Source organism: Harpia harpyja, chromosome 7, assembly GCF_026419915.1.
Source record: "Harpia harpyja isolate bHarHar1 chromosome 7, bHarHar1 primary haplotype, whole genome shotgun sequence".
NCBI lineage: Eukaryota > Metazoa > Chordata > Aves > Accipitriformes > Accipitridae > Harpia > Harpia harpyja.
In genome coordinates, this window is record NC_068946.1 from 27,307,006 (window position 1) to 27,328,709 (window position 21,704).

Genomic DNA, 21,704 nt, shown 5'->3' on the forward strand with positions numbered 1-21,704 from the left:
ACTAGCAATAGCCAGTTCTTGGAGACATTTTTTAAAGCAGAGTCAGCAGATTACATTTGTGAAAGCTCTGGCATCTCAGATGACTTCTAGATGGGATCAGTTTCAGGTCTCTCTATCCAAACCTTTCCAGGAAAGTTGGGACTGGAAGTCATTGCTGTATAACATCTGTTCCCTGATCTCACTCCAGCTTCAGTATTTTCTTCTTACAGTATTTGGTGCCCAGCAAGGAGCTCACATAGGCTGTATCTGTATTGCGTGCAAGGAGTGCCTTGTGAGAGATCCCTGAATTGGTTGGAGGCTCCACACAGCTGTGCTGCTATGCAGAGGGACTGGCCTAGGCTGTGGGTGCAGGATGGCTGTTAGCATGGTGCCACAGGGAGGTAAGTGCTGCACAGCACTGAGATGTCAGTATTACTCCCAGTCCCAAAGCTGGCAGGATTGGTGCTGGCTAGGGGATCTCTGCACTGAGCTGCCTCTCATAGTATAGATATTCCTCTTGTCTGCTGTATTAAAGGCTTCACAGGGAGAGTGAGCAGTGTCCTGAGACCAGAATCAGGTCAATGCCTGTGACTGGGAAGCTGGAGAAACCATAGACCGCATCAAAAGAGGTCACGAAAGGCCAAGAAACCAGGGTGGGACCAGAAAAAGGAGAAAGATAGGCCTGGAGCAAAGGCAGGCAGGGAAAGCAGAGCAAAGACATGTCAGGAAATGACAGTACTGAACATTCAGCTGCATCCTTAAGGCTGCCTATACCCCCATAACATGGAGAGGCTGAACACAGTGCCCTGGTGATCCCAGTCCTTGGATTGTTTGGATACAGAAACCACATCAGACTGGTCACTAGATGAATTCATGAACAACTTAATTTCTCAGTCCCTATCAGTGTAGTTTAAGTGTTCTCAAATGTATCCTCACAGCAGCATTCCCCTTTCCGAACAGGGAGATGGAGATGCGGAGACAGAAGCAGCTTACCTCAATTCACACAGGAAGCCCATGGCATGCCCAAGGACTAAAGGCAGAAAGTCGCCACCTTAATCTGGCCTTCCTGCTTTAAACCTTTCCAAATGGGGCTGCATGGACAGGCAAAAATGTCACACAGTTGCTGCTGTCCCCCTTGTTCTTGTGGGGCCTTGGTTTGCCTGGCTGCTAAGTGAGTGAGTACTTCTCCCCTGTACCACTCTTGTTGGCCAGGAGAATGGCCAGCAGGAATGAAAAGCAGAGGGCAGGTGCAGCAGATGCCAGCTGAGGACATTAGAGGGAAAGGTTTTTGCTAAGCTGGCAAAGCAAGACCTGTTTTGTAGAGAAAGAAGAACTGAAAGGATGCAAAGACAAAGCAGGGAAGTTACAGTGAACTAAACCAGGATGTGCTTGCAGAGATTAATAGCTGCTTCCTGTCCCATATTTCAATATGTCTTCTGCTTGCAGTAGTTTGCAAACATACACAAATTATTTTCTGGAAAGGCATCTTTTAATTCTCCTTACTCCTGTTCATTTTCCCCTGGGTTTCAAGGCACAGGTGCAATTGAAAAAATGGCTCAAATCTACATTAATGAGCTCAAACACAATTCAGGGCACAATCCAAAACTGCACAGCCAATGCAGACCTGTGCATTGGTTTAGTGGGATTCAGATCAGATCTCAGTTAGATAGTTTAATTAAAGTGTGACAGGGTAACAGCAGTAGAGTGAAGTAGAGCAGCCTGGAAGAAATCCACTTACACTCATTGTCTGTTAGCCTCGACTGCTAGCAGAATTAATACAAAAAAAGATGGGAAAACTGGGGAGAAAATATCCCTGTACTAAACTATAGGTGTTAAAGAGCAAATCTAAATAGAACTGGCTTGAGAGGTCCAATGTAGTCATTCCCAGCTGCCTGCAAGACCTATACCTGAAGGAGAATAAATTGGACAAAGACTTGCCAACGAGGTGATGGGTCTCAGACTGAAGCTTTTGTTCCAAGACCTTACTCGCTGTGTTCCCGCCTCTTTCATACTAGATGTCTCACCTTCAACTGTACTATTCTGGCTGAAGCTCCAAGAAACAGACCCACCAGCCTCTCATTGCCCATCCTATCTCCATCACTGCTGTGAGCTCTCCTCCCTTCTACCACAGGACCATCTCATTTCAGCCTGCCATGCACAAGTTGCTCACTGAGTTTTCCTTCATGTGGGATCTCAAAACTCTCTTTTCTCATGACATATCTCTTTGTCTGCCTTGGCCATCCCTCCTTTCCCATGCTGGAATTGCTTTTTCTGTGGTACCCATATCTTCTAAGCCATAAACCAACTTTTCCCCCACCACCCCTCCATTCATTTCCCCTTGCTTTGGATATCAACAAGATCTCAGTTCTCCCTTCTGAGTCACTATTTTGTTTTTGTTCAAATATCGTCTTCGTTTGCTACAAAGCTGACTGTATTATCTGCTAGTGGCAAAGAAGGATGACATTTAAAGACACTTATAAAGCAAAACCCGCACCAGTCAGAGGCCAGGTCGTGTGCTCCTAGTCACCCATTGCTTTATGTATCAGTGTATTAACTCCCTCATTTACATTGCAAAATCCATAGGCAAAGGCAGTTCCTCTGTAAATGTTTAATGATTATTCTTCTAAAAAGAAAAAGAGAATATGAATAGAAACTGTGATTAACATGAAGAATGAAATGCTGAAAATAGGACTTATTTTCTGTTTCAGGAGTGTGATCCTCCAAATATTTCAAAAGAGAGAGAAGGAATACCACTGATCTCAGAATACTGCAGTAAGACTCTGGAGAAAGAACTGTATCCACTTCCTAGCTCTGCCATGGCAAGAATGACCTCAGGTATTGTTACTTAATTTCCCTGTGACTTAACTCTCTGTGTGTAAAGGGTGATTGCTCTCTCCTTGACTTGCAAGGTTGTTCCGAGATGTTTTGATCTTATAGAGATGAGTCAGAGGAGCACCTATGAAAAGTTTCTTTTGTTACAAGAGATGCAGTTACTGGTGAAATGTTGAAAGGAAAAGGCCAAAATAATGAAAATTTCAAAACTACCAATCTCGCAGGAAACAAGGGTGAAATCCTGTGTGGAGTCTGTTTCTTCAAATGAGAGTCCTGTGGTTTTAAGCAGTGAGGAGTTTCCGCATATCTTTCTTCCTCTGCTTGTGATAAACCTTTAGCACCAGGATATTTGCCTAAGTGGAGAGGACTGTCTGGGTGCCTGTATAGAGAAGTTCGTCATTCCATACCTCAGCTGAATAAAACCATTTCTCATAACAAAAGGGCAGCCCTGACGTTGGGTGGCTCACCAGTGCAGTTCCTGAGACTGCTGACATGCACACATACAGGTACACAGGCACTGCTTTGTCTCTGCAGTCCATGGGCTGGTTGTACGGTACAACTGTCCATTAGGGGTGCATCATTTGAAGGTGAGGTAGAATAGCACAGCGTCCAGGACTTGGATTCAGTAAAAGACCTGTGCAAACTTGGGGGCAATAATTTCCTTTTATTGTTCTTTAGATTCCTCATTGGCTAAAAACGAGTCTAGCAGTGCTCAACCTTGTATCCACAAAACCTTGCACACTGTAGTTGAAAAAGGCCATATCATTCATTATTCATATATGCATGTATCATTACAGCTCACTGTTCGAATGCCGTCTTTTGCAGAGACCTCCTGAGACCTCTTGTCCACATTTCACTGTTTAAGTGACCAGCGTGCATCTGACCCTAAAACATTGCAAACTGCCTCAGAAGTTGGCCCCTTACAACTGGTGTTTGAAGATGGGGACAGTCTAGGAGCCCTCAGAAGAATTTTAGCTGCATGCTCCTGAAAGTGGCTCTGAAGGATCTTGGGATGGAGGTTCATGCTGGCTTTGCCTCAGTCCATCTCTCCATCACCAGAAAAGTGCCCACAGCCAGAAGGTAGGAGACATTGGCCCATGCTAGATTGCAGCCTGCCTTCTCCAGCAGTGTGGGGAGGGGAGGCTGCTCCAGTCCTGCCTTCCCAGCAGCACCTCCCAGTCACAGCTGCTGGATAACGGACAGCAGCCCCAGGTTTTGCTGCGAGAACTTAATCTGCACTGTCATCCCTCATTACTGCCATTCAGTGCCGTCGTGTCCAGCCGTGAAGGGTCACAAGATGACATGAGAGAGGTCGGGTGGGGGGTGTATAAAGGGGCCTGGCAAGCACCGGGAAATATGGAAAGGCTAAAAAGAGAACAGCAATCCAAACGATGCTCCCAGCGGCTCGGTGGGGATGGAGCTGAAAGCGGCTGGGTTCACACCAAGTTTTCCCGAAGGTCACTCTGCAATATGGTAACTCCCAGCTCGGCTGTCAGTGCCCATAAAGGCAGCTCTCCTCAGAGTGCGGGGGTGGGGAAGGGAAGGAGGTTTGTTTAGAAGCATTAGCGTGCCCCTCCCCCGGCCCCATTAGTGGCCCTTATTAAACCAGCACAGACAAAGAGCAAAGATGCCCTCGTTAATGGAGAGTCTTCGATAATTACTCTGCTCTGCCGCTTCTTTTGGGGCCTGAATGGCCTTTGAATAATGTTTCTCTTGCAGCGGTTGCAGACAATACCCTCGCAGACTGCTTTAAGCGGTGCCAATCCCATTAGCAGAAGAATAGCAGAGCTTTCTGGTTGTGAGGGTGTGCGCGCTCACGGGGAGGACGGCGGGCTCGCAGCGGGAAGGGGGCTACGCTGCCCACCGCTTCGCTCGCCTCTCTTGCCCTTCACGGCCCAACAAAGCAAAGCAGGGAAGTGCTGGGCGAAACTCCACCTCGGAAACAAATCTCCCCATTTAAGCAGCGCCCGAGCCGAGGGGCTTGCGAGAGCCCTGGTGCCCCTCACGGCAGGAGCGCGGACACCGGCGCGTCTGCTCACCGAAAGGGAAGAGCTGGGAGGCAGAAGCCCCGCAGGACTGAAGAAGAGGAGGGCCTCCAGCCTTTTCGCGTGTTCCCCAGGCACAGGTCTCCTCTCGCACCCACGCGAGACACCAAGGGGGACGGAGGCCCAAGAGGCTACGGAATCAGAATCATGTGCTCCTACTTTACCATACAGAGGCAATGAGGTGACAGTCATCCCTCTGCATCCAGTGGATTACAGAGCATTAAAATGGCTATACTGCCCAATTTCGGGAGGGTTAATTTTCTGCTGCACACCCCAAGCAGGAAGCTAATTAGTGTGTTCAATAGGTAGCTGTCAACCAAACTTGGAGGAGTTGAATAACTCTACCTGAGCCTTTTGCTTTGATCTCCCCTTCTGCAGGATAAGTGAAAATAGTGTATAGCTGGGCTGGCTGCCGTGTTTAATTTAATCATCTGATGATATTTATTTTCACAAACATGAACTCAAGGAACAATTATCAGAAAGGCTTCAGCTTGTGCTGAATGTGCCAGTTAACGGCCTTTCTGTGAGGTAATAGCTTCTATGTAGGGAGTCAGTAATTAAAACGTGTGAAAAAAGGCCCCTTCTTCAGAGGCAACGGGGAAAGACAGTGGGTCTAACGCTCAGCTGGTGGGAACTGGCAAGTCTGTCAGTGGCCACAATAAACGCATATTGCTTCTTCCACGTTATGCCAGCAAAGGATGTGCCCAAAGGGTTATTGAGAGTTTCCCAGTTTGAGAAAGATGTCTGGTTTCTTATCAGCAGGAGCCAAACTCAGGAATACATGGTACAATGATCTGGTCTTTGGAAGATGGTTCTGCTGTACTCATGGGAGATGTTCAGATCTAAAGAAGAACACTTGGACCTGCAAACTCTCCCACAAGAAAAGCAGCAAAGTCAAGTTTCTTGTGTTAACAGATAGAGCCATTTTCTCCCTCTTTCAGTGTTAACTCTCTAGACTTCCGGAACCATAATCTAAAAGCTAAGAAAAAGTGGACATTTGAGACATTCCAAGTAGAAGGAAGATGACTTCCTTTATGTCTTCATCATGTGGACATTCAGGACACAATTTGTTTACTTGTACGGTTAACCACCAGATGGCTCTATGCCCTCTGTTCAGTTTTGGGCCTTATGTTGATGGTTGACGAGCAAGGGGGACAAAGCTGGAAGTCAAGCTGTGTGGAAGGATCTGTTGGATAGCCACCACCATGTCTTTAACCAGGATATCCCGCTTGAAACAGCTTGTGATTTCATGTTGGAGGACAGTGATATGCTTAAACAATGAAAATTGCAAAATCTGGAACTTGCATTCTTAAATATATAGAGTAATTAACAACAAAAATTTTTCCAAGGTTCATATTTCTTCAGAATTAGAGCATGTTATCTTGCAGCTTTGAAGGATAACATTGGTAATTTATTTTTTTCCACTGGTACACAGACTGCAAGAAGAGAAATCTCTACTAGACTAGAGGAAGAAAATGCAGTCACCTGTTTTCAGATTCAGTTGTTTTATGCTGTGGTAGAGGGATATGTGATGGATTGCAGATATAAAAATGTAATTTAGAAAGGGGATTGAATCTCTTCCTCCTGTCAATAAAATGGTGACAATTGTTTATAAAGTGCTTCTCTGACAGAATGGAAAATTAAAAACTCGAACCCAAACTGTTCCCTAGCAGCCAGTGTAAGAAAGGTGCATGTTAATTGCATTTTGCCTAGGAAATGGAAAGTGTTCCCATCCCAGTACCTTTGCGCAAAGGGTTTCCAGCAGGTAAGAACAGAGTTAGGAACAACTAGAGCTAGGAAAAGTACCCTTTAGGGGGCTGAGAAGGACAAAACTAAGAGACCAGTATCAGCCTCTTTCACTATGTGTTCCCCCTGTTTCTGGGGGGAACACGGTGTTTTCTACAGACCCCCACAGTGCACAAGGCAATGCCGTGAGTTTGGGGGGGGGGCCCTTGGTGCTGGCCAGCCCCAGGGAAGCATCTGGCAGGAGGTGCCTTTCCCATCTCCCGCACAGCGAAGTGCTGGGGATTGCACAACACAAACCATCGCAATGCCTGGACGTGTTTGGCAAATGGGGTCCCAAGGAGCCCCATGGGACATGCTTGGGCTGTAGGAAAGAGAGGGGGGCAGGAAAAGTGCCTGACTGCACTGAATGCCTGGGACTTGACTTGGCTGCTAAGACAACTGGGATTGGTTTGGGTTCATGGTGCATGGTTATTGTCCTTCCAGATTTATGGCTGCCAAGTGTCTCTGGCAATCTGTTTTTGAGCAGAAGGGTGATTGTTCTTGAACAAGGCCTCTCTGCTGTCCTCCCCTAAAAAGAAATGATATCTATGTCCTTCTGCAGCCTGAAATCACTTTTCCACTACAGGTGGAAAATGATACATGGGCCACTTCCCAGAAAACTACCTAAGTATGAGTGTAATGTTCAACACAGGCAATTTCTCTTCAACACAGCAGTGAAATCAGAACCAAGGGAGGGGTAGATTTTTACACTTCTCTTTGAGCACAGCACACACTGCCTACGTGCTCTCCTCCCCTGACATTCATGTTCTCACAGGTGATGGACCAGCATGCCCTGGGGAACTCAGAGTTCATAGTTGGCAGAGAGGCAAAGTTCTGAAGCATCATCAGACCCAGGAGTCCTGGAGAGCCTCTTTCCTTCTGAGGAGCCCAAGAGATAAATGTCTCAGTACTGTTTGAGAAAAGGCTGCATGGCGATAAATAACATGGCAAGTGATGATACTGCCTTGTCCTTTGAGGGATCGCGGTGCATACAGTTGAATTAGAATAAAAAGATCAATCTTTGACTGTTACCCAGTGAAGAAGCCGTTCATCTTTAGGAGCAGGGCTTGAAATGTATGGTGCTCTAGTAATATATTATTTGTAAAGGCCAAGATTAATTAATTTTCAGTCAGATAAACTGGTATTTTTTTGTGCCAAAGGCTCTCATTCATCCTTGCTGTCACTGAAATGAGATAAACCACACAACCACAACTTTGTTAATTGTGCCAGTCACATTTTGCAGTATATACTAAATGGTTGGTGTGTGAGGATGAGAAGACTGATGGAAGCTAACCTAACACCTGCCTTTTGTTGTGGATTGTGAATCCTCTTTACGGACTCAGTTCAGCACCATATTTTCATGCAGTTACATCTCAGCACTAACCTTGTCTCTGCTGCTCAGCCCAGCACTGCTGACTCCCCTGGGACACAGTCAGCGAAACAGCGCAGTGCCCGTGATTTTAAATGTGTACACGGTGCTACTCAGAAGTGGTCTGCGTACACCGGACGTCAAAATTCAGGTGCATCCCTAATCCACACGTGGGTATTTCTCGCCATGAAGTTGTTTTTACAGGACACGTATTGTTGGGTGGGGTGCCATGCTACCCCAATGAAACGAATCGCAATGAAATAAGGGATGTGTAATTGTCTTGTAACTTTTTGTTTTCTTTGGGTAACAGGTTGTGCCAGAGATCTTTTTGGTGCCCTGTGGCGATAGGAATTCACACGCCGTGCTGCTCCCTGCAGCCTTTACGCCTCGGTAAGTGTGCTTGCACTGGGGATTGTTAAAAATCCGTTTAGGATTTTGCATTTTCCACGTCTCCTGAAGTCAAGTATCAGCTCCCTGAGAATCTCAGCCGCTTTAAACGTGGAAAGGGGCAATTTTACCCCTTGCGTTTATATAGGAAAACCTCAGGGTTTTTCTATAAGGGGAAATAAGAAGCTGGCGGGTTACTGGGACACGCAGTGACCGCCGAGCCGCCCTCCCGCCGTTCCTAGCGCTGGCGCAAGGCCGGAGGGCTACCCGCGGCTGCCGGCACCTCTGCCCGGGACACCTCTGCCCGGGCCTCCCCGAGCGCCGGGGCTCCCGGCTGGGCGGGCGGCGGCGGCGGCGGGAACCTTGGTGCCGCGGAGCCGTTTCCCGCGGCGGCCGGGACGGCTTTGCGGCAGGACGCGGCCCCGCCGCCCGGCAGCAGCGCGGCGGCGAGGAGGGGCCGTGCCGCGCCGTGCCTGCGCGCCGGCGGCTCCGGGCCGGGCCGAGCGCGGGGAGCCCCTCCTCGGAGCACAGGCAGAGCGCGGCCCCCGGGCGGCAGGTAAATACTCCATTTGGTCTGCGGTCGGTGCGGGGCTTGAAGGGTCTGCGAGGTTCTCCAGCCCCCCCGGGGCGGGCAGCCGGGCCGGGCCGGGCTTCCCGCTGCCTTCGCCGTGCTGCCCGCCCGCCGAGCGCGTATGTGGGCTGTGTGCGAGGCCCCGGGCGCGGCTGTGTTTGCATTTATAGCACGAAGACGTCTGTCATGTGCCCATCTGGAAAGACTCGTTCCCGTGTGCATAGAAAGGCCCTGTGCTTTAGTTTTCCCCCACCCGTAGCCGCTCCCGATCTCGGCAGGAATTTGGGCTGCTCCCCGTCGGTAGAATCGAGCTCTCCAGTCTGTGTAGGCACGGCGTGCAGGCATTGCTCTCTATTTTAATAGTCCAGAGTATGACATAATGCCGTGGTCTTCTTACATTGCAGTAAAATTGCTTCTGGTGCGGAGCAAGCACCCAAACACAGCTGGTGGAATTATACCTTCTGGAATCCAATAGGCCCGACAGGAGAGTATATGTTACGTGGGAATGTGTACTAGCTGGGGCATCAGCAGAAATGCTAGGATCGCTGGCATGGTAAGGTAAGGTAAGGGAAGAAACTCGAGATTACGTTTGTGTAAGGAATCATGACTTGTTCCTGACCTGTTTTCTGTTCTGCAACTATGCACTTATGGCCCTGATCCTGCAAAAACGTACAGGCAAATCTGATTCTAGGCACTGCATAATCCCACTAAGTGACTACAAATAGTCGCAGTATGTAAGAATAAGAAAGCATCTGAATCTCAGTAGGACCAATGCCCATACACTTTAAGCAAAAGTAGTTTTCATCTTGCCGCTTTCAAAGCTTATTTATCCAAAATCAGTAAATTAAATTTAGGATTTAAAAAATCAGAAATCTAAAATGTGAAACAGGGCACTACATAGTAGAATGAAGGATCTTATCAGTCTACAGTAGCTAGATGCATCATTCCTGCAGAACCTTATCAGAGTGAAATCACGTTATGTGTTAACATTTCAATTTCATTAGATGTTTTGAGGTTTCTACTGGGCTTCTACTAAGATCTGCTGTAATAAAGTTATCGTTCAGCTTGGAAAACAGCAAGCATTTGTGCTGAGTAGTCACACGACTCCGTAGTGGTACATGTGGTTACAGCCAACCTGTGGGGTTAGCTGTTGTGGCAGGGCTGCTAGGACCTGAGTGTTCGGATTGCTGTGGTAGTTTGCTGAACTTCAGCATTATTTGGATCATTGCTTCCTTTCCTTCCCCTGCCCCTCTTCCTCTGATAATTAATGTGCCAAACCACTGTGGTCCTGGCTGTTTGAAAGACAAGAGGAGGTCTTAGTTTGAGGTTCAAAATGAATTTGTTATTAAACACTGTATTTCCATCAATGTCAGCATTCAACCACTAATAGTTATGGGAAATCCAGGTCTTACTGGAGAAAGGCTTGTACTGTCCCAGCTGAGTTTTTTGGGTACCATGGTTAGAGGGAGGAGCTGGCTACAGTCACAGGTCAGGGCTACTCAGAAAGCTGTGTGCTGGACAGATTTGGCTGTCAAGTGTATTTCCTTATGGCCGTGCCATGATCTCAGGGAAGAAATGTCTCCCATATTCTTGTGGGAGATGCTGTGTTTCTTACCCTCCTTCTGGCCGCTGGGGCAATGGCAGCTGTTATTCCCAGCTGTGGGGTCATACTGGGCTGTGCTGAAGCCTGAATTGCTTCCTGCTTGGTATGCCTCAAAGAAACTACCCTGCAGAGCTAAGTAAAAATTAATTGTGTAGTCTGGCATGGATGGTAAAGGATTCAGTTATTATATTGCTATTTATACCAGCTAGTGCTTCATCTAGAAAGGTCCCAAAGTATCTTCTGAGTCCTAGTTATAAGAAGATAAATGCCTTCAGCTGGCAGTCCCCCTTCTGTATGTCCTTCATTGCTTAAATGCAGCCACCTTGGGGTGCACCAGGACATTGCTGAATACAACAGCTGAAAGTTCAGCAGCCTGATTTCCAGCAGTCTCTGTAAATGAGTTCTGGAGGAGCAACAACCCCAAGAACAAAATATGCTTTTTATTTCTCTTCAGAACTCACAGGGACAAACTGAAAATGTCTTAATTTCTGATCTCTTTAAAAAAAAAAAGTCGAGCTTTTAAGGGCTGGCTATCTTTTCCCTTCAGCATAGTTCTAGAAAGTGTGGAGTGGGGAGATACTTGTAAAATTTCAGTTTGCATTAACCAGAAATGTTTATTTAAAAAAAAAAAGTTTTATCTCACCTGGCATATACAGAGTTCCCCCACATCCTAGCAGGAGACAAGCTGGTACATCGTGGCAGATACAGCTAGAAATATTAGACTGAGTCATGTTTTCTGCTGTTTCTTGAATGTCCAGTTCAATCATGTTTCCTCTTGTACTGGAGGAGGTTTGTATTGTCCCTCTCGGATACCCAGTTCCCTGACAGTCTCTGTACTCTTTGTGCTGAACTCGGGAGGTAACAGGCTGTTTTGTGGTGTCAGTCTGCCTGGCAGAACAGGCAGTTCTTGCAGTCAAGGGCAATATGTAAAATGCAAGTTATACAACTTTAGACAAACCTGTACACACAAAGCAAATGAAAATAGAAATCATTGACCCTCCCTTGGGTTGTTATTTGAGACTACAGGTATGTTTAAGACCACACATCTGTGCCTCAGGCCAAATCACTGCACTGCTTCATTCCGTTTGTCCACGTGGATTTTGTGCCTGAAGTGTGGGTTTGAGGTGTTTGCATCCAGGTGATCTTCCGGGGCGGTGCTAGGATTCAGGAGAGCCTCTGTTCCCCTACGCCTGACATCCTTCCCTGCGAGGTCAGCCAGCCAACAGGCAGCGTGCACAAGGGCATAGTCTGGATTTTAGTCTGATGTAACCTATGAAGGTGCCCACATGCTGATGGGTTTGGCTGGCCTGCAGCCTGGGCTGTGTGTCATCATCAGCTAACTCCCCTCCGGTTAGTCTGCTTTGCTTTCTGTTCCCTTCCTTGCTAAGGGGTCCTTCATCCTTTCCAGAGTCCCAGTCCAGCTACTGAGATTTCAAATGGTTACTCATCCATGGGAAGTGATATAGCTGCTCATTACTCGGTGATGCTCCCCAGCCAGGAGGGATGTGTGTCAGATGGCTGCAAGGCAAAGGAGTCAGTGATAAGATCTCTGGAGAGTGGTACAGCTGTCAGTCTCTGGGAAAGAAAAGCGTTCTGTGGTCCATCTTCCTCCACTGCTGGGTCCTCCTCACCCTCTGGACCCACTTTGTTCTGGGGCAGCAGGCTGTTGTGCGCTTTTCAGCTTAGAGTTTCTTGCGTTTTAATTACTGTTTCCAGAGTGCAGTTAAAATTAATGTATACTGTAAGCATGTTTATTATTCATTACTGTGTGCTCATTGCTGGATGAGCTGTTCTGTAGCTGTGATGTGTTAGTTCCCCAAGCAGGGAGGATGCCTGGGGAGCTTCCTTGTTAAAAGCACTGGATCAGATCAGCAGCTGGGGAAAATCTGTGCTTCACAGAGCGAGACTCATGTATCCTCACTAAAGGTCTGCTTCCCCTCACAGAATATGGTGTTCTTCTTTCTGCCTGGTTTCACCTCTTTCTTAATTTCATCTTTTCTAGTTTGATTTTTTGGTTTTGTTTTCTGTAGTGTGGAAGAGATCACTGCTGTCTTTCAGCTTATCTGCAATTAGGCAGCAACTTAATTGCAGCTGTTCCTGCTCTTTGCCTCTGCCTGGGTGTAGCAGACAGGATGTGGGAGCTCTTCTTCACTGATAAATGTTGGCAGTTGATTTCATCCTTAAGGGCTGTAGCAAACAGGTGGTTTTGCAACATGGAAATGGTTATGGTTACATTCCTAGTTATCCTCTCTAGCACCTGGTCCTATAGCCAAGCATTCCTGACCAGAAAGCCTCTTTCTCCAGTTTTCCTGAGCTTTTCCTCAATATTGTCAGTGGTCTTGTGCAGGAATATCAGTCAGAAGGTATTTGTGTGAGACACTTGAAAATTGGGATAATCTGAAAATTTTAAGCAATTAATTTATCAGTCATGTGTTGGGGAAAGAGTATTTTGAAGGGGGGCTTTAAAAATGTGATCTAAAGACAGTTATCCAGGCCATGTTGAATCAACCATTGACTATGATATGGCAGTCTCTTTGAAACTGTGATCCCTGTTCCATATGAAAATTTTCTTGTAGTTTTATCTTCTTTGTGAGGCACTGTAAATTCATCCAGACATTTAAATGATGTATCTAACAAGCTTGTGTGCTCTGTTGCTCACTCGGTGTACACAGCAGTAGGTCACCTGGAGTTTTGGAATCACGTGGGGAGAAGGCTTGCCTTGTGCTGAGGGAACAAAATACAGCCAGGATACAAGAAAATATGATCGTTTGCACAGGGACAGTGTCCCAGCTGATGCTCGCTCCCTGCAATCATCCGTTATGAAATTCCTACTTGTCAGTCGCTGCTCCAAATTGAGTATGAGAGGCAAGCAGGAGTGCAGCTTTCAATTGCTGCTCAGAGAACTGGCCACTGTATGCATGGGATTCGTAACTGCTAGCAGTGTAAGTGTTTTGAACCAGGACGGCTCTTTGGTTACATGTGGATGGCACACAGTACAATGGATCTGACTGTGGACGTTGTGTGCTGAGGCTTCAACCGCAGCAGCAGCTGTGATACTATGCTTCCTGTACAGCTAAGGGAGAGAGGGCTTCTGGCTGGGGGAGAGACTTAGATGCCATCATGCTTTGAAAGAGCTTCTGGTCACAACAAGATGGAGAACGTTTGCTGGGTCGGCCTTGCTAGACTGTAAATAAATAAAGCAACCTCTGCCATCTAGTTACAGCAGGGGGATGCTGGAAAGAGGGCACTCCGCAATACCTTGCAATGTGCGGTCACTGTTACTTCTTCAACTTTTTCTGCAAGCATTCTGTGCCAGCAGTGTATAGAAGTGCATAGACAATGGTAAAGACACTGTGTGTGACAGTCAGCCATCTGTGCATCCTCATTCTGTCTTCTACCCATTCAGGTGTGCCCACCTGACAAATACAGCTCAACTTCTTAACTGAGAGGTAGCACCTAAGTCTTCAGCTTCATAGATTTTTTCAGGGATTTTGCACAGCAGAGCCTGGTTTTCAGGGTCTGTCATTGACCTAAGTGTGTCCCATTTAGATTCTGGGCAATGCCTGGCTCTTGTGACCCACAGAGCTAGTCAGAAATCCTTGTAGCAGCAAAACCTGTAGGCTGTGATTGTTCAAGGTGTCACTGGAAGACTTTCAGGTCACACGCTGAGGTTGCTCAGACTGACAGGCAGAAAAACTCATTAGGTACCAGCTGCTCCAGCCCTAGTAGATTGTATTCAAAGAGGCCGTACCATCCATCTTTTCTTCAGATGACCTGTTGTTCAGACCAGGCTTGTCACAGCCCATAAACTGGGCTGTAGTGGTCCAGGCCTGCAACATAATAGAAATAAAGGTCCCTGAGGCCGCTTGAATTTGCTCTGCTACCAGATTGTTACCCAATTGAAAGAACGTCTCTTTCTGTCTTCCTTGTTGGCATTGGAGTTTCAGCCCACAGTTACAATGCAGCGCAAAGATAAGCAGAGCTGGTTCCCACAGCAGGTTCCAGGGTGCTGAGAAAGGGATAGGACAAGCTCTCCAGTGGCTGAGGCACCCCTGCTCTCTATTTGCGTACGGGTAACTTGTAAAACTCCTCTTGTGCTCTTGAGATAAAATTCTCAGAAGCACCCAAATCTTTGCCAGGAATTTGAGCCTAGGAGTCAATGAGACTTGGGGGACACTGAACATTATTACCTGCTGTTTGCTATCTTTTGCTGGCTGAGAGCTCCTCTCATTTATGCATGTCCTCCTGAACACATTGCTTGTGAACATCATTGATTGTTCCTTTCTAATTCTCTCTCCAAATACAAGAGAAAAGGGGAAGTCCCTATTTATCTGGTGTGTATCACTTACTGTTTTATACATCTCGATTACCTGTGTGCTGAAGAGGAGGTCCTGTGAGCACCAAAACCGGCAAGACTGCTTATCAGGTTGTGTGATGCCTCCTATTCCTCCTTCCTGCTTTCCCCCTCTGCTTCCCAGTGTTTTCAGATCCATCTCACACTAACCCCTTGTGCTGTCGTTAATTTGGAGAGACCCGTGTGGTGGCATTGGCCTCCTAGAAGGGATAAGGGACCGAGTTTTGCCAGCTTCTCCATTAGCAGGAGGGTGAGTTTGGGCCTGTTTCCTGTCCAGTGTTGAACAACAAAAACTGCATCACACTACTGCTTTGTCACATCTAGTTGAAGTTACCTTTATAGCTCAAAAGAGAGAGAGGGAGAATAACTGGCAGATAGGCAGGATGGTGGCACAAACCCCGTTTCCTTAAGAAACCAAACTGAAAGGTGCTTCTTTTATATATATTTTTTGTATGGATTGGTGAGCTAAATGGTTCTCTTCAGTCACTGGTTCCTAAACACATGCTGGTTCTAGCTTTCTTTCCTGCCTGAGCTAGAATGAACAGTCCTGAACATAATGTGTAAGCTGAGGGTATAAAGCAAGTGCCTGTTGTGGTAGTGTATATCACTTGCAAGATTGCTTTCTACCCTTGCCTTTTTCATGCTTTTTCATTTTTGCCTTGTGATGCCTAGGTATTTTCCATGGCCTGTGGGGATCCAGAAAAGCACATCAGGAAGTTAAATGATCTCTTCCAGTGTATGTTCCTTGGCGTTTGTCATCCATGATTTTTCTCTGCTGTCAGACTGTGCTGTCACCTAGGTTAAGTCCTTGTGGCTTCTTTAAGGGAAGTAATCTTGACTAAACTGAACGTCAGTGTCTCACATGGCACGACCAGCAATCCTTGCTGTTTACCTCAGCCATATGAGTAATGTGGCCACGATAAACTCATGATAGTAAGACTTTACTCATGTTGTAAGTGCATATTAATTATCGGACTGCTGCACGTTCATGGATGAAAGCTGTATCTGTGTTAGACGGATGTACAGAAAAGCATGTTTTTCAGCTGCTGCAATCCCTGTGTCCAGCAGTTTTTGCTAACTACAGTGTACCATGTTCCTTTGCCTTTTCTTCAATATGACTAGTTCTCTGGGGCCTAGATGAGCTGTTAGTTTTCTGCTTCCCTTAACAAATCCCTGCTTACAGTAGCTTTGGCAGTCTTTAATAGTGTGGGCTGATGCTTCTCTCTTCCTCTCCTATTCACTGCCTTAGGCTGAATGTCTTTGGAAAATTTCAGGGGTTTCCAAGAAACAATACATAACGCAATACATTTTATAGTAATTTAAAAGGAGTTCATCCTATCCTATTGTTTGCCTTTTTTTCCCCTTCATGTGAAGGAAGCAATTTCCACTGCTTTCCCTCTTGGAGGAGATTCTGATGGAGCTGTTTACTGCCATATCAAAGTTTGCTTTCATTTGGCACCAAATCCATGCAGAAGTCTGAATTAAATTTTTGTTGCGTGCCACTGTCAGAAAGTGCCAAACTGTGTTTATGGAGGATATGTGATTGCAGAATCCCAGCACTAGTGGGAATTACTGGCACAACTCTTTCTTTGATCTAAGGAGGTTCTTGGCGGTGTAGGAAGGGATGAGCCTGCCACCATTGAGGTCACCTTTCGCATCTTTATTGAGCAGGGCAAACAGACTAGTTTGGAAGGTACGAGTGCTGCAATTTGTGAACTGTGTGATATAGGGGCCTGTCATCTTCTCATGACCTTGTGATTCAGCATCTTACTGGATGTGAGGTCAGTTTGTAGTGCGGCATCACCACACTTGGCTGCATGACGCTGGATAGCTACAGTCTCACAGGATCCAGAGAAACATGCAGCCACATGAAGCCTCCAGCATTTAAAAATGAACCTGTTAAATGTAAGTGTCATTTTTTTCCCCTTGCTTTCCACCTTTCCTAATGATTTGAAATAAAGAACAGAGCAACATTGCATCTGCTACCACTGAAATGCTTCAGTGGCATCTTACAAGCCCTTCTGGAGTGATTGCTGCTTCAGTCCCTTGAGTGAGAGCAAGGCTGTATTCTCTGCCAGCCCCTGTGAAGCAGTATCTTTGAATGGGCCAGCCTGTAGCTTTCACTGTTGGTCAAGTGAATGCCTGTTACAGTTTTGCAACTTCAAAATATCATTCTTGCTTTGAAGACATGCCATAGGAGGATGCAGAATAAGTGGACAGGTTGCACAACATCATGTCCCTTAGCCTGTTCATGGAGCTCCCAAGCTCTAAGGTACCAGGCAGCAGAACGCTGTTCTGGGATTGCTGGCAGGAATGAGCTTCAAGAGCGAACTCTGTGCGGCATTAACCTGACAACGCAGATGTGCCCGGGATGACTTTATTTCCCACTGCCGTCAACTGGCACTATTGCACAGCTTTGCAAAGAGTCTGTTCCCATACTGTTATGATTTGAAACCACTCCAGATCTGTTCTGTTCAGCCCTCTGGTTGCGGTTCTGGGTCTACCTTCAGTGTCTTACTCTACATTTACTTGTTGAAGCTGATCCTTGTCCTGGTTTACTATGAGGCTAGTGAAATGAATCCTTGCAAAGAGATAAGGAGAGAAAGATCCCAGTGTAAAGGCTTGAAGTTTCCAGAGTTATGTATGTGATTATTTATTGCTTTTGAAAGTTATTTCCTTGGAGCGTGTTTGCAGAGATCATGGTCTGAACTGCTGACCTGTTAGGAGGGAGGGTGAGCTGCTGCTTTCAAACACAACTGTGTCATGGCTGGCCACAACTGAAGTGGGGATGGGAGGATGCCAGGGGTGATTGCAGAGGGGGTTGGTTTGTGCTACAGGATTCTGTGCCCCCATCTTGGGGGGCTGCTGGCCTCCTTCCTCCCTCTGGCTTGCTATAGGAAGGGGTGCCTATTTAAAATGACTTTGCTAATAGAAGTTAGGCAGATAGACTGTTCTGTATTAAAAAAAAAGAACCTTAAGTAGAAGTATTATCTGTGTTTGATGCTGTTTAATAGATGTTTTTTCCTGCTAAGTGTAAATCTTCATGGGTCCTGGTAGCACTTCAGCAGCATTCACAAGCTAACGGGCTGCTAATTATCAGCCCTGCCCAGGCTAATTAGTTCTGTTAAGTGTATTAACCTAGGCAGAACTCTGAGCTAATGCAGCTTTGCTGCTTCTAGAACTTGAGCTGATGCGGCCAAAACTGGGATGTAGACCTCTGACTTTGGGCTGTTCTGCATGTATGGGCTCTAGGTACTGTGATTTCTCCTAGCAGCTGTGAGAGCTGTTCTCCAGCTAGCGCAAATGCTCAGTTTCCAGGTCCCAAGAACTTGCATGCATTTGACTGCTTTCCCCAATTTAAACATACCTACTGTGCACTTCCCTCGAGCATGGCAGCACTGTGGATGGAGCTTCAACAGGGAGAGGTGAGAAGGCAGCAGGTTTGGTGCGACAGAAGTCAGCAATGAGACACCCCTTTACTGCACCACAGGGAATAGAACCCCCCCTTCCTTCCTCGTCACAGGTGTGAGCTCAGGTGGATCAATGGAGCTCTTCAATAGTTCTAGCTTTAAAGCCCCTCGCTATTCTTACATTTTGCCCAGTGAGTCAACAGCTTGGAAGTAAAGATCTGCAGATTTGTGACGGTGCAGGATATGGTATATTTTGTTTTGCTGGTAGGATGCATTGTCTTTCTGGGCCTTAGGTTGCCACATGGTTTCACTTAGGTTCCCAGTGATATGCTAGAGACGCACTCTTTGCAGCACTCTGCAGCAGCCTAATAGCATTGATTTATTAGGCAAATATCACAGTTCCTTTTATGCAGGCAAGTAGGCAAAGTAGCTGCTGTAAAACTCATGCTGGTCTCCTAAAATTGGGAGCGCAAGCAGTCTGGGAGGAAAAGGCAAATTATTTGAGGCTGGTTGGCTGATTTTACTAACCCTTCGTTTCTCAACTTTTTCTTACAGCCCCATGGGAACCTTTACTAAGCATTCCATAGGTGGCTGCATTTGTGATGTTAGTCAGTACCGCCTCTCAGTGCAGCTTTCCAAAGCTTGGTTAATAAATGGCATCACTTTGCTTCCCCTTTATCTGGCACCCTATCCTGCTCTCTGCAGGTTCCAGTTCAAGAAGTGATAATACACAGAGTTCACACGCAGTGAACAACAGAAACCCCAAAGGGGTTCTTCGTACACAATAATCTTGGTGCCAAATGAAGGAGAAGTAAAATCAAGGGGACTGTGACCGTGAAAGGAGTGATGTGATTAAACATATTTATCTGAAAAAAGGCCCTTACTGATGTGATATTTTGCTTTGCTTTCTCTACAGATACTCTCCATCACTGTGAGCTTATTTCATAGACGGACTGTAGCCTACTTGGTCAGTGAATGTTAAGTCTCCCATCTGAAGAGGGGTTGATTTGGTTCCTTTCCACCACTAAGGATTGTGGCTGGTGAATGTATTTGCCCCACCGCCTCTAAATTAATGGTGTGCCAAGGACAGATGTGAAACAGCTCTTTCTGGATATTGATGTGGTATCTTCTCAACACATTGCAACGCCTTGGGCCCACCAGCAGCACGGGATATGGAGGCTCTTGAAGTTGATGACATTAGCCCTGCCTTGGAAGTAACTGAAGACTTTTTCAATAGTTTTGATACTAAGCTTGAAAAGATTGTGCAGCCCTCTGAGGTATATGGTGTACAGGAGGTCCCTGAACTGGTTGGGCACGAGGTATTTGATCAGATAACAGAGAGCAGGAATCTGAGGAACGTTGCCTCCTTAGCCAAAAGTAGCCTCATCTGGGATCACTGCAAAAATGGCCTCTTGGAAACCAAAGCTCAGACAGCATTCCCTGCCAAAGACCACTGCATGGTGCAGAGAGGAACAGCTGCTGACAACCTTGCTTGGGCAGGGGAAGGGGAGACTGCAGCTTTTAACATATTCAGTATCTGCCAGCGGAGGAGAGACAGGCCTCGCTCGGTGAATGACATCCTGGTGCAGAATGAGGAAGCCTCCACATTCAAGCCAGGACACAACAGGTCACGCTCTGATATCAGCCAAGTAAACTGGGGAGTGGTCTTCACGGGCACCTCCCTGCAGCAGCCACCTGTACCTGGTCAGGACAATAACTGTGCTCTGCTCTCTTACCTGGCATTAACCAAGGGAGAGGACATCCAGGGAAACACAGGTTTGTGCTGGTGCTTCATTGTTTCTGTTGGTATGAGGATTTTCCTGTTTGTTTTTAATATTTATCTTGAAAGAGGAGCTGCATGTTTAAAAAACACCCCCCCCCCCCAACAACTGTGAGATAGCTCTTAAGAGGATAGAAGTCAGCATGGCTCTGTTGTCCTTGATATAGCTCTGTCTGTTTGCCTGCCTAAGGATCAGTTTTTAAACCAATCTCGACTTCTGTTCCTTTCATGGTTTGAAAAACTAAGCTTGTTTTACTTTTTGCTTCTATTTTGTTCAGTTTGACTCAGGGAAAAAATAATTTACTTTTTTTGTATTTCTGGTCATTTCATTTTCTTACCTGATTTTCCCAAACTAAAAAAAAATTTGAATGCTAAAGCTATTGGGAGAATGGCAAATCCAAACAAAGCTAGTTTTCATAAAAGTTAGAGCGGCCGTTAAAAAGAGGGCATACAAAGCTTTACTGTGAGGCTTGAGATCTCTGCTCTGTTTCTTTAAGAAATGCTGGCTATTCATAAACAATTAACAAAAACTCAAGCATGCAATTTGTGCTTGTCAATATTAAGGCATCTCTGCCAGCCTTGGATGGGGTACAGGAAGTCTTGTTATCAGATTGAGGCAGGCGTCTCCAGTGAGCTGTATGAAGCGATGTTTCAGCAAGTGATACTTTTTCCTTTTCCTTTCTGAAGCACTGCACTGGAACAGGTTGTGCTCAGGGCTTCAGAAACACTGACCCAGTGTCTCCATCTCCATGATTTATTTTGTAGATGCCAGAAGTGGACTGGGCACTTATGAAAAAGAAAAGCAGCTAGTGCCACAAAGATTTTATAATCTAAATAAAAGCAGGAATTAACAAAGGAATTAAAAAATGGAAACAGATGATCTTTAAGGTCCCTTCCAACCCAAACCATTCTATGACTCTAATAATCAAAGGGTTGTGAAAGCCTGCATGTTTGTGTATGGTGGAATGACTCCAGTTATGAATAGGTAGCTTGTTTAGGGTTAAAACAAGGCTTTTGGATTAGGTTTTCCAGATAAGTCAGCTATTTTGGAGCATGAAAAGCAGATGCCTTAATGTTTGTGTTTGTGGATGTGTGCATATATAAATATATATATGTAGGTATATATATGTATGTATATATACATACACAAACCTGTAGGTTATTGTGTTACATTGTGACATAGTTGCTATATCCTAAAGAATGGTGCTCTTGGTTGACAAAGGCAAGTATACCTGCTGTTACTTTTGTTTAGGGAGATACGTTGCTTCCCATAGAGTGGGGTCTCTGTTCTGTGTCCTTCCCGTGGAAGGGATGCAGAACAGGAATGCACCCAGAAGCCTGGAGACAGAGCTCTCAGTTTCTGTCAGCTGTATCCTGGGCATCTCATGGGTTTAACTTAACATGTAACACCTTTTTACGCCCACAGAAACACCATTAAAATCTAGCTATTAAAGGCCAATACCTGTTCCTGATAGTGTTTTAAGCTTAATCTTTTTGGCCCAATTTCCTCATGCAGCCCTCAGAAAAAGAAGGGGTTCTCCTATAAGAAATACCTAAGCCATTCTGTATTTAAAGACCTGTTCATGTAC

At 46.1% G+C, this 21,704-nt stretch overlaps 1 protein-coding gene and 1 long non-coding RNA gene across 15 annotated transcripts in view; both read left to right on the forward strand.

Annotated features, from left to right (window-relative positions):
• The first annotated feature begins 228 nt into the window (after positions 1-228).
• LOC128144396 (uncharacterized) lies at positions 229-7,914 on the forward strand. Its single transcript, XR_008236068.1, has 4 exons — positions 229-380; positions 2,688-2,814; positions 3,637-3,891; positions 7,417-7,914. It is a non-coding gene; the product is annotated as an uncharacterized LOC128144396 (long non-coding RNA).
• A 406-nt stretch (positions 7,915-8,320) lies between these two features.
• Positions 8,321-21,704, forward strand: part of PLEKHM3 (pleckstrin homology domain containing M3) — a 129,518-nt gene continuing 116,134 nt past the window's right edge. For 4 of the 14 annotated variants that reach the window (XR_008236066.1, XR_008236067.1, XM_052793179.1 and 1 more), the window contains exons 1-3: positions 8,745-8,953; positions 9,373-9,526; positions 19,252-20,111. Coding sequence is in view for 11 of the 14 variants with exons in the window: in XM_052793179.1 (XP_052649139.1) it covers positions 19,508-20,111 (604 nt within the window). In the remaining 3 variants the exon portion in view is untranslated. The other 10 variants (XR_008236065.1, XM_052793178.1, XM_052793176.1 and 7 more) reach the window with 8 other exon arrangements.